Genomic DNA, 13730 nt, shown 5'->3' with positions numbered 1-13730 from the left:
TCCCCTCCCTACTCTTTTGTCCTTTCTGGCGTTCATTTTCGATACCGCATCAGCCGAACGATAAAGACAGCATCGTTTTTGATTTTGTTTGAAGCATATACGGAGTGGTTTCTGGGAAGAAAATGCCCATTTGTACATCAGGGTTTTTATATGGAATAATCTCATCTTGGAAAGCAAAATACATTAATGTACTAGTCGTGTCCCTATCAAGTGCAAATTTGTAGTAAGCCAGCCTAACGGTAATGGGCATATAGTACTCCTACTTGACCTAAAACGTGACATTCGTACATTTGATCAAGGGACCATCCTCGTGTTCAGGTGCTTTGACTCAGAGATCGGCGGGCACAGCCGACATAGGGCGAAACAGCATGCGTGCCGGGGCGTGTTCATCTGATCGTTGAGGCTGAAAGTCCCCCTGTTAATAGGGTCCATCCCGGTATCTCCTTTCAACATCATTTCCTTCCATAGCGCGATCCGTTCCAGTAAATCAGTACAAGCTATGCTACCGGCATCCGGGCTGGGACGTCCATGGTTTGATATCCAAGCCGAACCACAGACAAACGTGGAGTATGTGGGCCTTTTCCCCGCTTACAGGGGGCCATTTTAACCTGTCTACAGCATTGTTGCCATACCACCTATTGGAGCGCATCATCAAAAATCATGGACTGCACCGGGCTCAGATACACCCTGGCTCCGGGCCGAGTTGGTTCATCGGATGCCCAGGGCACGGGTTATGTTGTTTAACTATGGGCAACTGCACGAGCATGACAAGATCGAGGGCCTTGGTCAACGATTGTTGAATCTCCTGTTAGACGAACGAAAAAGTCACAGTTCTCGCCGCCCGTTATTCTTCATTTGTCATAGCACGGGAGGCCTCGTGGCGAAGGCATGTTTGGCTCTCGCGTCACGGGCCGAGCCGAATCAGGCTATCCTGACAAGCTGCTATGGAATCGCGTTTTTTGCGACTCCCCACCAAGGCTCAAGTTATTTGTTCGCAGATGAGTATGTGACGAGTATTCGTCACTTGCTGCATCTTGAGCAGGAAATTCCCGTGTCCCTTAGAGAGCAGTTTCGGCCTCGACAGGAGAAGTTATGGCATCTTTCTAATCAGTTCAAAGTACTATCAGCGGATATGAAAGTCTGGTCTTTTCTTGAGACCATTGACTCAACTCTGACTGTATTGGATGTAGAGCTTGGAACTACCATGGAGTTCCATGCACCCATCACATCCATCCGATCGGGCTTGTTGGGCATCGAGCACGAAAGTGAGAGACCTATGGCTACAGATCATGTCGGAACAGCAAGCTTCCAGGGCCTGGAATCATTTCGAGACGCTTTTCTGATCGAGCTAGCCGATGCAGTCAATGTAGCTGTTGAACTTTCAGGTCATCAAGACACTCCGTTGAATGTTGAACAGAGCGTAATTGTTCAGATCAACGGATTCTTCGAAGATGCTGCTCTAGGCGTCAGTGATGAGACACCGCTGAAGCTCTGGTCAACTCGTGTGTCTTTAGAAGAATACCTTATTCGGGGACCTGGCGCATGCCTCCGAGAGCGCTTGAAGCGCATTCAGCCTCGTGGGCTAGATGATTCTTCTCTAAGCAGCTTTGACAGCCGCAATTCTTTTTCACACCCCGTGCCAGAACCAGAGCACCACGAACATCCAGAAATAAAAGAAGAGCAGCAGGAAATAGAGCACATTATTGATCCCAGACCTTCCCGACCTCCCGTGCGAGAAAGCCGCAGCTTCATGGTACCGGAGCACCTCTCACCAACAATTCATATCACAGAAGCAGGAGGCGATGGATACTTTGATCGCGATCGTCCTTCAAGCGAGAGTCCCCCACCGCCAATGGAACGGAAGCGGAAATCGTCAATTGCGAAAGTGCTAGGCCTTACCCAGTTGCGCGCTCACAAGCGCAACACATCCGACGTCAGTTCACAGGGAAGCAGTTCTCGTCCAGTATCGTAAGATTTCTTTATAAGATGCTCAGGAATACTATTCTAACCCTGCATAGAAGCTCGACTTCCCCACCACAAAGTGCCGGGTTCTTGGCAATTCCTCCTTCTACGCGGGATCGTATCAATCAACTTGGAGATGCACCGGACATTCCTCGTTCCGTGCCTCGTTTTGATCGACCCGAACCCGACACAGAGAAGCTACTTTGGATCCATGTCCCTTATACGCATCCTGGGTGGGTATCGCAAGTTATTCGACGGGCCTGTCAAGATCGCCAAGAGCCAAATTTGTAAGGGAAAATTCCATAACATCCACAGGATTCATAACTGACAGTAACGCAGTCTGAGGAAATTCATTAACGACAAGAATTGGTATCTAAATCTTAACCGCGCTCGACATTTAGAGCCGCATGCTCGATTCGTCCGGCCACAGTGTATTCATGCCCGCCATATGGATGTTTCTCAGGGCGCTAAGCCTGGGGCGTCTGAAGATCCTCAACTGGCCCTTTATGTGAGTTCCTACTCCAGATCAAATTTGTGATCAAAGAAAAATGAAAAGCTAATTTCTCTACAGACACCATATGTGAGTCTGAACGATATCGGGTAGTTCAATCGTCACTAACCATCAACTCAGCTTCATTGGGACACGTATCGCAATCTCATCCAGCGTCGCAAAGTAGTCGAAGACCGACTTCGCCAGGGCCGCTCTCGCCCAATCCCGCCTCGAATCGCAAAATCCAGTCTAGAAGCACAACTAATCTGGCAATATCTGGGTTGCGAGCCGCCCATCCATTTCAGACGCACTCTGGACCAGTTCGGATACCCCAATCTACGATCAACAGTCGCTCGAGATGATGATCAAATGTTATGGAAGCGTACACGCAGACCGGCCCGTTTGGATAAACAACTTCGAGAGTATCTTGACGCCGCGAGCGATGATGCCGAAGACTCGGAGCCAACAGAGTTCATGGATGGTAATGTATTGATGGTTGATCAGCTGTGGATCTGGATTGTTGACCAGAAGACCATTATCACATTTTTTCCTAATCAAGAAGCCACAACATCTGAGGGCAAGCTGTTCGAGCAGTCAAATCTGCACAGCAGCATCTATAACGAGCTGAATGGAGACTTGGCGCGTCGGTTTGAGACGGCTGGTGATCTTGCGGCTTTGATTATGTTACATGCCGTGACTGTTCTTCTTGACCGGACCCTTCATCATGATCTACAGGTTTTGAGAATCTTTGAAGAGTCAATCAGTATCTTGGTATGTTCTTGACTTCCGGCATGTGTTAATGGAATAGAAACTAATCCGAATCTACAGACGGAGTCAGTGACGAAATCATTTAAACGTTTTCGTAATCGTGGGTTCGCCGACCGACCGGCTGATCATGATCGAACCGCTGAGGGCAGGTTGATGACAACTGCGCAGCGCGATTATCGAGACCGCCAGGCAGCACGACGAAATCGAGACGACTTATCCGTTCTACTTGAACTCCGAGATATTGAAGACGAGCTTTCGACTATTATAAAGCTTCTAGATCAGCAGGATGCTGTCATCAAGAGTATGATGAAGTACTTTGAGCGAGACGGTTGTGGAAAGATGTTCCTCGACGCTGCACAGCTAAGAATCGACGAGTATCGAACCCAACTAAGTGAGATGAAAGAAAACAGTCATCTCGCCCAAAAAGCAGTAAGATGCCGTGACTTGAAGATATAAAAGCTCGCATTCACTGACTTTGACCCTTCAGGTGGAAACTTTACTCGACCTTAAGCAGAAACAGGCAAATGTCGACGAGGCCAAAATGGCGCGCTGGCAGGCAGAAGAGACGCAAAACCAGTCAAGATCCCTGATGGTTTTTACAATCTTCACTGTAATGTATGAGGCTCGATCCATTCAGCAACATTTTCGACAAATACTGAACTTCTCAGCTTTTTACCACTGTCTTTTTTTACCTCCCTCTTCGGAATGAATGCGCGGGAATGGAGTGGCGAACAAGCTAACCTCCCTTTGGGCGTAATGTTCGAAATTGCTGGTAAGTTTTAACAATTCTATTTAATATCAATGCTAATCAAACATTCTAGCCCCAGCGTCATTTGCCATCATCGCCGTGGCTCTCCTACTGGCCTTTAGCCAAAAGCTACGAGAAGTAGTGACAAATTCTCACAAAATCGGATCTGGTCTATGGTCCGACTTCATATCCAACCCTTTCAAGAGCCTTATGCGTTGGAACTCTGTTAAAAGCCGAATCCCTTCGCTTGTGCCAATTGAAAACACAAGGTTGCGGAACCGGTTTGACCAGTATCTTGGGTATACACAACATCGGGTCAAGTTTGACGAGGACTTCTGGAAGAGGAGGCAAGAGGACAAGAACTCGATATTGGAGGTGGAATGGAAGAACTATAAGTTTGCCCATACAAAACACGGGGAGGAGTCGGAGAAGCTGCAAAGAGTACTACAGCAGGCATCAGTCTAAGCAGCGTGAATCAAAATTGCATGGATGGATCTCTTGATGACTGTCTTCAGAATCAGACCGGCAGATGCCGTGTAGAGAAGGGTGAATAAGATGGTTGAGGTGATGCTGTTAAGCATCATTCGACACTTGGTACTTAGAGAAATGGCGAGATTTCATACTATAACTCAGGCTTTTTAGGTACTATCGAATGAAGCTTTTCGCCACTACAAAACCCAATCTCATACACAAACCTCCTCCTCTTGTTCAACCATCCTCTCACTTCTTCGCGAGGTCATTCCAGACGCGTTTCCAGCCGTATCCGCATCTTCAATCCGCTCCTTGAACTCTTTCTTGTCATTCTCTTTGCTGAAGGCTAAATCAGTCATCATGGCTCCCAGCGGTCTCATAGTGAAGGGCATATCCAGCAGCTGGGACAATGAACCTGAACACCTACTAACTAGTCAAGACTTTGATAAACCCGAAGTCCATTACGCGATCAACCCGCATCCAGTCTGGGGATGGGCCCATGGTGAGTTTGTTTTCATGCATATCAGACAGGTCGTTTGTGGTTCTTCTAATAAACCAGGCCCTATTCCCAACCTGGCACTGACGCAAACTCCTGTCGTTAAGCTCATTCCTGTCAAGGTAGAGTATGTGGCAGAGTACAGGCGTGAGGATGAAGGTGTTATCCGTGCTTTGGTCCGCAAGAAAGTCGTGCCAGACATCCGTCGCGATCCTATCCCGCCTGTTCAGCTCAACACATACAATAACGTGATGTGCGTATAATGTTCCCATTTATTCAAAGACCAAAAGCTTATACTTCCAGTTGCGATGTGGTTATCAATAAAGCTGGTACCATGTGCGGTAGGAAGTTTTATTTCAGTACTGAGCTGCATACTCATCTTCGTCGAGATCATCCTGGATGTAAGCACTCTTACTCCCGCTCTAACATTATTTAAAGCCCTTTAGTCCCATCCTTTTTATTTTTATCACTTCACGCTACCTATATATACACTAACATTCCCAGCCTTTACTTCTACTTCCCACAAAGTCGAATCTGAATGGAATGTTCATGTCAATGCGCTCAAGAAATGGGTACTGCACCATGGCTGGCGCGACGCCATGTATGCCATCGAGCCAGTCCGTATGCACCCTGATTCACTGATTGATCAGTTCTGTGAGACGCTGGACCATATTGCGTGAGTCATCTTTGTTGAATATATGAAAGGGAAAGAAAGAGCATGTGCTAATCATCTTTGCTTATAAAAGACGCCACGATAAGTCCTTTGCTCGCAGATTCGGTCACCACTTCCACCGCCATGCGGCTTACCTGAGCAGCATGGATGACCCTGAATGGGGTAGCACTGCACAAAACCACAGATTTCGCGCCGACAACATTTACAACTATGATGACCACAGCGAGGATACCGACTCTGCTGGTCAGCCCAATATTTGAAAATTATATCGAGATGGAGATTAAGGATTCAAATATTTCGAATTTAGGAAGCTGCTTCTGACATATCCACAATTTTCTCATGGGTCATGGTGGTCATTCTTATGGACAGGCAGCAACAAGCACCTTGTGGGCAGTTATGATTAGTGGCGGGTACTTATCGCGAAGTCAGTAATTTGAATGGAAAGGAAAATCAAAGAAGAATCCTCTCTCTTTGAACAGTTACTTCCGATGGTTGTAGTACCGATTTGCAAATTGATCTTGGGGGATCATAAGGCTTGCCTCTGGCGCTATCTGCTCTTTGATACTGCTGGAGCTGTTATGCCTACTACCTGATTGGCTCATCTGTTACCGGATATCCATGTTTATCCTATAGGAATCATGGTTCATGGTTCAGTAATAAAATTCGTATTCCCTAGGAAAAACTCAAGGAAATTATTGCGGTTAAGGTTGGCACCTGTCCACCCTAGCAATAAGTGACAATATTTGGAAGCACAGTTAACTAAAGCTCATCAGCTCTAGTATAACTTGACTGATAAGAATGATCGCCGAAAAATCTAAAATACCTCCAACCTGCATGGGGCCCAAAAGATGCATATAGAAATGATGTAATCAGATGAGTGAAAAGAAAGGCTTGCCGTCCAATAAATCCAGCGTAGTACATCAGACAGCAGTAAGTGTTAAATCTTCCTGGGAAGAGTTGGTCTGTGGGCCATGAAGATCAAGAGAAATGGAAACCAAGCCAATTATATTCTTCAAGGCTTGTTTGCTGGGAATGCGGAAAGGTTCATCGCCGAGTATTTGAGAATGGTCTCCATCATGTGATTGGGTTGCAAAGGCTTGGAGACGTAATCGTCCATCCCGGATTCAAGGCACTTTTCACGATCTCCGAGCATAGCATGTGCTGTTAGTGCGACAATGGGTGTTCGAGGGAGATTCTGCAGCTTCTCATGCTGTCTGATCGTCGCGGTCGCTTCAAAGCCGCCCATCACTGGCATCTGGACGTCCATGAGAACCACGTCATAGCGCCGGCTTTTGACCTCTTTCACGGCTTGAAGCCCATTGCCAACAACGGTGACGTGGTGTTTTGCTTTTTCGAGAATGCGGACAGCTACTTTCACGTTGACATCGTTGTCTTCGGCAAGAAGAATGGAGAGAGGGCGAGTATTTCCGGGCTGTGTGAGATTTTGACGGTTCCCCAGAGCAAGAATAATTCCATTCCAGAGATCGATAGGGCGGCAAGGAGTGGTGATATAAGCCGTTATACCCAATGAACCAGCAGTCTTCATCGGCAACGATAGCTCAGTGGCCATGAATATGAGAGGGGTGGGCGAGAAGTGGCTGCAAGCGCGTAACTCGACAGCATCTTCCATGGTTGAGACAATAATAGCACTAAACGCAGAGCTTCTTTCATTGCATTGGCTTGAAAGTTGATCTCGGGTCAAGATCACAGCTTGAAGACCTAATTCTTGCAGCATGCGGATAGCGGGGCATTCTGTCTGTCTGGGATCGCCGACGACCAAGAACTGGCGATCTCGATACGGCATGACTTGCTCAGCGAGGGTCAATGGAGGTTCACTAACATCCAGTTTGCAGGTGAATCCGAATGTGCTTCCTTTACCAGGGTTGGATGTGACCCAGATATCACCACCCATAAGGGAGACAAGGCGCTTGGAAATGGCAAGTCCTAGACCTGTGCCTCCGAAGCGGCGGGTCATGGATCCATCCGCCTGTTGAAACTTGTCGAATATAAGCCCAAGGTTGCTTTGTTCGATTCCAATGCCAGAGTCCGTAACCGAGAACTGGAAGGTAGCTTCGTTAGATGCACAAGTGCTATCTTGAATATGCTTTATGGAAACATGGATTTCGCCGTGGTCGGTGAATTTGACGGCGTTACCGACAAGGTTCATCATCACTTGTCGGATTCGATAAGCGTCTCCAATGAGATAATCTGGCACACTACCATCGACTGAATAAGTCAAGGTCAACGCTTTTTCGACTGTTTGGACGTCAAAAGCCTTCAGCACTCTCCACACGGTTGTGCTAAGACTAAATGATGTCTTTTCGATCTTCATGTGGTTTGCCTCGATCTTAGAGATGTCTAAGATGTCGTCGATGATTGTCAGAAGGCTGAAAGCCAGGCTGTGCACCATACTTAATGTTTCGCGAACGGAGGCGGGCAGATCGTCTGTGTCGAGGGCTAGACTGGTCAGTCCAATGATTCCATTCATTGGAGTACGGATCTCATGGCTGGTCTCCTATTAGCATTACCATTGACATCATGAACAGATTGGAGACGAACCTGGTATTCGCAAGGAACTCCGATTTACTGCGATTGGCCAACTCGGCTGCTTCGCGAGCAGCAGTATTGCGCTGAATGCTGTCTCGAAGACTCGAGATCATCTTGTTGATCTTCTGCTTCAAATCGTCCATCTCACCCGACGCAGATACCGTGATAAGCGAAGTAAAGTCACCGCTCATGGCTGCGGTTGTGATCTCTCCAAAGGCTCGCACTTGCGATGTAAGGTTGTCCGCCATCGTATTGACGTCTTCGCTAATCGACCTCCAAATACCATGAGATCCTTCAACATTCGCCTGTCCACCAAGTTGTCCTCGCACGCCCACGTCTCGTGCCACGCCTTTCAACTCGCGTGCAAATTGACCCAGGCCATCCACCATGCTATTAATTGTTTCTTTCAGGGTCAAGATTTCCCCTTGAGCATGGACCTCGATCTTGGTGCTGAGATCACCACGGGCAATGGCCTGGGTCACGTTGGAGATCTGCCGAACTTGCATAGTAAGATTCTGGGCCATCGTATTGACGTTGTCTGTGAGGTTCCGCCACTGTCCTTCGACGTTCTCCACCTGTGCTTGGCCGCCCAGTGTACCGTCAGTTCCCACTTCACGTGCAACTCGGCTGACCTCAAATGCAAATTGATTGAGTCTATCAACCATCGAATTAATCGTCAGCTTAAGGTCCAAGATCTCTCCCTTGACATCCGCCGTCACTTTCATGGTAAGATCTCCACGAGCCACAGCGGTCGTTACTTTGGCGATTTCACGAACTTGCTGGGTCAAATTAGAGGCCATTCGGTTCACGTTATCGGTTAGATTTTTCCAGGTTCCTTCCACGCCGTGGACGACTGCTTGACCACCAAGTGTTCCATCTGATCCCACCTCGCGAGCGACACGGCTGACCTCAAAGGCGAACTCCCGTAGTTGATCGACCATAGAGTTGATAATGTTCTTCAGCAGCAAGATTTCTCCTTTGCAATCTGCCTGCACCTTGCGGGTGAGATCTCCCTTTGCTACTGCCGTCGTAACAGTGGTGATATCGCGAACTTGGGTCGTAAGATTGTTCGCCATAGCGTTGACATTGACAGTCAGCTCCTCCCAGATACCCTGAATTCCCTCGATCTTTGCCTGTCCACCCAGGACTCCATCGGTCCCGACGTCGCGGGCGACCCTGGAAACCTCCTGGCTAAAAACCTGTAACTGATCCATCATTGTATTGATCGTTTGTTTAAAGGTGGCGATATCAGGTGAAATCTCCAACGGGTGCATGCGGGCCCGCTGCGACAAGTCTCCATGGGCAACTTGGGTTATAATCTCTCCGATCTCACCCAGTTCCTTCTGAAACGCCTCATTTATGTGGGTGTGTTTGCGTAATTCTTTCCGAAGTTGCGAGCACTCGCGCTCGATCTCTGCGATGGATGAGTGAGCCTCGCGACATTGGATGAGCTCCTCGACAATTTGTGTGATGAATTCGCGTGGGACCGAGACCTCTGGACTCTGTTGGTGTTGTAGGGCTGCACGAGCCTGGTAAAGATCAACATCAGCAGCTGGGGCCATTTCTACGGCCATAGTCGCTGACGGCGGGATATGTTGACAACCCCAATGTGTGGGGGATGAAGATCAAAGATCGAGCTCCACTTTCCTCGGTCAAAAAAGTCTTTTATTTTGAGGGGTGGCAATACGCGGTAGTATTATTGGTACGATTGTCCCGTGATCCGGGGATCGTGAGAAAAGTCTCCCCCTGTTCGCAGGTTAGAGGTACAGCAAGGCTGGAATAATGTAGGCGCGCTCGTATGCATAACCGAGTTCCCCAAGTCCCAGAATTCGTCCCTGTCAGAGGAAAAAGAGATGAAAGTGGTTCTTTTGTGAGGCTAAACTAAAATAGGGTGGAGGTAAATACAAAGGGGAGAAAGGGAAAAGACAAAACACTTTTTCCCTCGGGTTCGTTTATACCGCCGATGGCAACCTTTGACAAAACTTGCCAAAATACCCGAGGCGTGCGTAATTCCAATCTTTATCTCGGGATCAATTGCCACCCAAAAAATCTCTGGAATGCTGGATTGTTTGATAAACAATTTACACATAAGACATATCAAAGTCCAGAGTTCATGCAGATCCGTCCAAGCGGGACGATCCTTATTCCTGGTCCACTTCAATAGCCGATCTACAGTCAAATTCACCATTCCCGGAGAACAGTTCCGACCGCATCTTTATGCAACCTGGAGGAATAATGGAAATCAGAATAATATGGCATCAACTTCAATGCATTAGAACCACGTAGACTGAGAGGAAATATGATACAGGATTGCGCCGGAACCTTTTTCGAGCCCCAGGAGAGTGGAGATGGGAAATAAAAAAAGATACAAAAATACAGGTATAGGAAGCAACTCCAAAACATTACAAAGATCCAGGGCCGTAGAGGGGGACACGGCGATGCAAAAGATGCGCATGGAAGTCGTCAGGAAGGCACAGGGTTAAAGGGGAACATGGAAGGCGCTTAGAACATGCCGCCGCCCATGCCGCCCATACCACCCATACCACCCATGCCACCGGGGGCGGCAGGGCCCTTCGCCTCGGGAGCGTCAACAATGGCAACCTCGGTGGTACCAAGCAGGGAGGCAACACCACTGGCATCAACCAGGGCAGTGTGGACAACCTTCAGGGGGTCAACGATACCGTTGGCAATCATGTCAACGTACTCGCCGGTGGCGCTGTTGAAGCCCTTGTTGAAGTCCTTGGCGAACTCATCAGTGAGCTTGCCAACAATAACGCTACCCTCCAGACCGGCGTTCTCAACGATGGTGCGGGCAGGGCGGGTAATGGCGCTCTTGATGATGCTGACACCGAGCTGCTGGTCGAAGTTGGCGGGCTTGAGGTCGTTAAGGGCGTTGGCAGAGGCCTTGAGGAGAGCGGTACCACCACCGGGGAGGATACCCTGTTCAACGGCAGCACGGGTGGCGTTCAGGGCGTCAACAACACGGTCCTTCTTCTCACCAACCTCAACCTCGGAGGCACCGCCGACCTTGATGACGGCAACACCACCGGAGAGCTTGGCTAGACGCTCCTGGAGCTTCTCCTTCTCGTACTCAGAGGTGGTGGGGTCAGCCATGACACCACGGATCTGCTCGCAGCGCTGAGCGATGTTATCCTTGCTGCCCTCACCGTTGAGGATGATGGTGTCCTCCTTGGTGATGGTGATGGAACCAGTGGAACCGAGCATCTCGGGGGTAAGCTTCTCGAGCTTGATGTCAAGCTCATCGGTGAAGACGGTACCGTTGGTGAGAACACCAAGGTCGCCAAGGATGCTCTTACGGTTGTCACCGAAGCCGGGGGCCTTGACGGCGGCGACCTGGAGCTGACCACGGAGCTTGTTCAGGATGCAGACGGCAAGAGCCTCACCCTCAATGTCCTCGGCAATGATGACCAGGGGGCGGCGCAGGGTGGTGGAGGCCTCCAGGGCGGGGATGATGTCCTGGACAGCAGAGATCTTCTTCTCAGACAGCAGGATCAGAGGCTTCTCGAACTCAACCTTCTGGGACTTGGGGTCGGTAATGAAGTAGGGGGAGGTGTAACCACGGTCGAAGCGCATACCCTCGGTGACTTCGAGTTCGTCCTCCAGGGTCTTGCCTTCCTTCACGGTGATGACACCCTCCTTTCCGACACGCTCCATAGCAGTGGAGATGAGCTTGCCAACGTGGGTGTCACCGTTGCCGGAGATGGTGGCAACCTGAGCGATCTCCTCACCGGTGGTGATGTCGCGCTTGTTCTCCTGCAGGTACTTGACGACAGCCTCAACAGCAGACTGGATACCGCGGCGCAGATCCATGGGGTTGCAGCCAGCCGCAACGTTCTTCACGGTCTCAGAGAAGATGGCACGGGCGAGGACGGTAGCGGTGGTGGTACCGTCACCGGCGATCTCGTTGGTCTTGGAGGCGACATCCTGGAGGAGACGGGCACCGAGGTTCTCAAACTTGTCCTCCAGCTGGATGGCCTTGGCGACAGTAACACCGTCTGGGCAGAGAAAAAAGATGTTAGCGTGTTTGTTGATACTCAGCGCCAATCACGGAGCAACATACCCTTGGTGATCTTGGGAGAGCCGTAGGCGGACTCGATCAGAACATTGCGACCCTTGGGACCAAGAGTGGAGGTGACAGCCTTGGCGAGAGTGTCAACACCCTTGAGAAGGCTGGCACGAGCATCGACACCAAACTTAAGCTCCTGTTCGCGGTCAGCCAGGGATTCTTCGGAATCGACGGGGAAAGAGGCCCAGAGTTTTTGAATAGATCATCGAGGAAGAATTGAAGGTATCACGTACCTTGTGGGCGAAACGCTGCTGTTGCAGGTTCAGGGTTGAGCGACAGAAAGGGGCACGCTTGGAAGCGGCGGACAGGACCGAAGTCCGGGAAGAAAGAGCGCGCTGCATGGCTTTGTGAAAAACAAGAAAAAGATCAAAAGTAATTAAAAACAATAAGATAAATTATGGAGGAGAGGGAAGTAGCCCGATGGGAATTGGACACGGGTGGTAGTGGTAGGAGGGATGAGATAGAGTTGGAGATGAAGCCAAAGTCTCGAAAATTTTCCAAGCGTTTCTTTCCCCATACCCGGAGAGCTTGGCGGCAGAAAGAGCTAGAAGATCACCTGACTACCCGAGGTCCGGGCCAACGGCATTACACTCCTAGATGTTTCATCTTTCAGATATTCTTCTGAGTTTCCTTATTCATTCTTATGGAGCTTTCATCTCCATCTAAAGTCATGAGCTATTGTTCCAATCTTTCAAATGGTACTGTCAATCCGGATATGTTCGGCAAAATATACTGTACGGGTTCCCGCGGGCCGCCTCCAGGGACCTGGAGCTATGTTTACGACAACATTGTATAGCACTTTCAAGGTATGCACATGTGTTCGGGATTAACAAGCTTACATGTAATTTTTGGACTTTCTGGTTAACTTCCACTTACGTGAGACACTTTTCTCATATTTTATCGCTGATTTCGTAAATAATCAGGTTCATCTGTCCATCTATACACATATCCTACATATAACACTAGAAGGACTAAACTGGACAGTCCTCGGAATCAATCAATCACTTATTTATTTAAACTCAATAATTATCTGAGACTGAATTCATGGTACAGCTGATATTCCCCGATGCTGTTAAAAGGGCACATGTTCTCTCATCTACTGCGTCCATTTGACTGCAAGTGGAGGACGTACTGAATATATATGAAGTCCTCATTCTTTTCTTGTTCCATGATTCAAACCTCGCCACTGAAGTGCTAAAATAAAGGTGCAGGTGATAAGCGGTCTTTGAATCATCAGCAATAGTATTGTTTTTTATTTCTTTAATTGACTACTATTGCTAATTTATCATCATCAAGTTCCTTGGAAGTTCAATTCAAATCTCCTTGAAATCTTGGAATATTTGCAGCTTTGAAGCTTAAGCAGGACATAAATGGAGGTCAATGTACCACTGAATCGAAAGACACAGCCATGAAATCGCAGTCACCTCCAACCAAGAGAGCTCCTTCAATTGGACGGACAGTATGCTCTCTCATCAATCGCTGCACTCA

At 48.7% G+C, this 13730-nt stretch overlaps 5 protein-coding genes across 5 annotated transcripts; 3 read left to right on the top strand and 2 right to left on the bottom strand.

Annotated features, from left to right (window-relative positions):
• Positions 1-499: 499 nt before the first annotated feature.
• N7520_010448 (uncharacterized protein) lies at positions 500-4433 on the top strand (the record flags this gene model as incomplete). The annotated part of the gene is made up of 10 exons (XM_057144381.1): positions 500-567; positions 619-1968; positions 2019-2249; positions 2302-2470; positions 2534-2542; positions 2594-3223; positions 3281-3649; positions 3708-3835; positions 3889-3992; positions 4042-4433. 10 exons carry the CDS (start codon positions 500-502, stop codon positions 4431-4433), a joined length of 3450 nt encoding a protein of 1149 aa, XP_056990135.1.
• A 366-nt stretch (positions 4434-4799) lies between these two features.
• On the top strand, positions 4800-5198 carry N7520_010447 (uncharacterized protein; the record flags this gene model as incomplete). Its single annotated transcript, XM_057144380.1, has 2 exons — positions 4800-4941; positions 4999-5198. 2 exons carry the CDS (start codon positions 4800-4802, stop codon positions 5196-5198), a joined length of 342 nt encoding a protein of 113 aa, XP_056990134.1.
• Positions 5199-5269: 71 nt separating this feature from the next.
• N7520_010446 (uncharacterized protein) lies at positions 5270-5868 on the top strand (the record flags this gene model as incomplete). The annotated part of the gene is made up of 3 exons (XM_057144379.1): positions 5270-5276; positions 5440-5611; positions 5682-5868. 3 exons carry the CDS (start codon positions 5270-5272, stop codon positions 5866-5868), a joined length of 366 nt encoding a protein of 121 aa, XP_056990133.1.
• A 752-nt stretch (positions 5869-6620) lies between these two features.
• N7520_010445 (CheY-like superfamily) lies at positions 6621-9729 on the bottom strand (the record flags this gene model as incomplete). Its single annotated transcript, XM_057144378.1, has 2 exons — positions 6621-8115; positions 8168-9729. The coding sequence occupies 2 exons, from the start codon at positions 9727-9729 to the stop codon at positions 6621-6623; spliced, it is 3057 nt and encodes a 1018-aa protein (XP_056990132.1).
• Positions 9730-10657: 928 nt separating this feature from the next.
• On the bottom strand, positions 10658-12583 carry hsp60 (chaperone ATPase HSP60; the record flags this gene model as incomplete). The annotated part of the gene is made up of 3 exons (XM_057144377.1): positions 10658-12171; positions 12237-12378; positions 12476-12583. The coding sequence occupies 3 exons, from the start codon at positions 12581-12583 to the stop codon at positions 10658-10660; spliced, it is 1764 nt and encodes a 587-aa protein (XP_056990131.1).
• Positions 12584-13730: the final 1147 nt, after the last annotated feature.

This window comes from Penicillium odoratum (genome assembly GCF_028828045.1).
Source record: "Penicillium odoratum strain IBT 22623 chromosome Unknown utg000008l_segment0_segment0, whole genome shotgun sequence".
NCBI classification, from domain to species: domain Eukaryota; kingdom Fungi; phylum Ascomycota; class Eurotiomycetes; order Eurotiales; family Aspergillaceae; genus Penicillium; species Penicillium odoratum.
The sequence above is the reverse complement of the archived record's forward strand: the minus strand, read 5'-3'. Positions and strand labels throughout refer to the sequence as shown.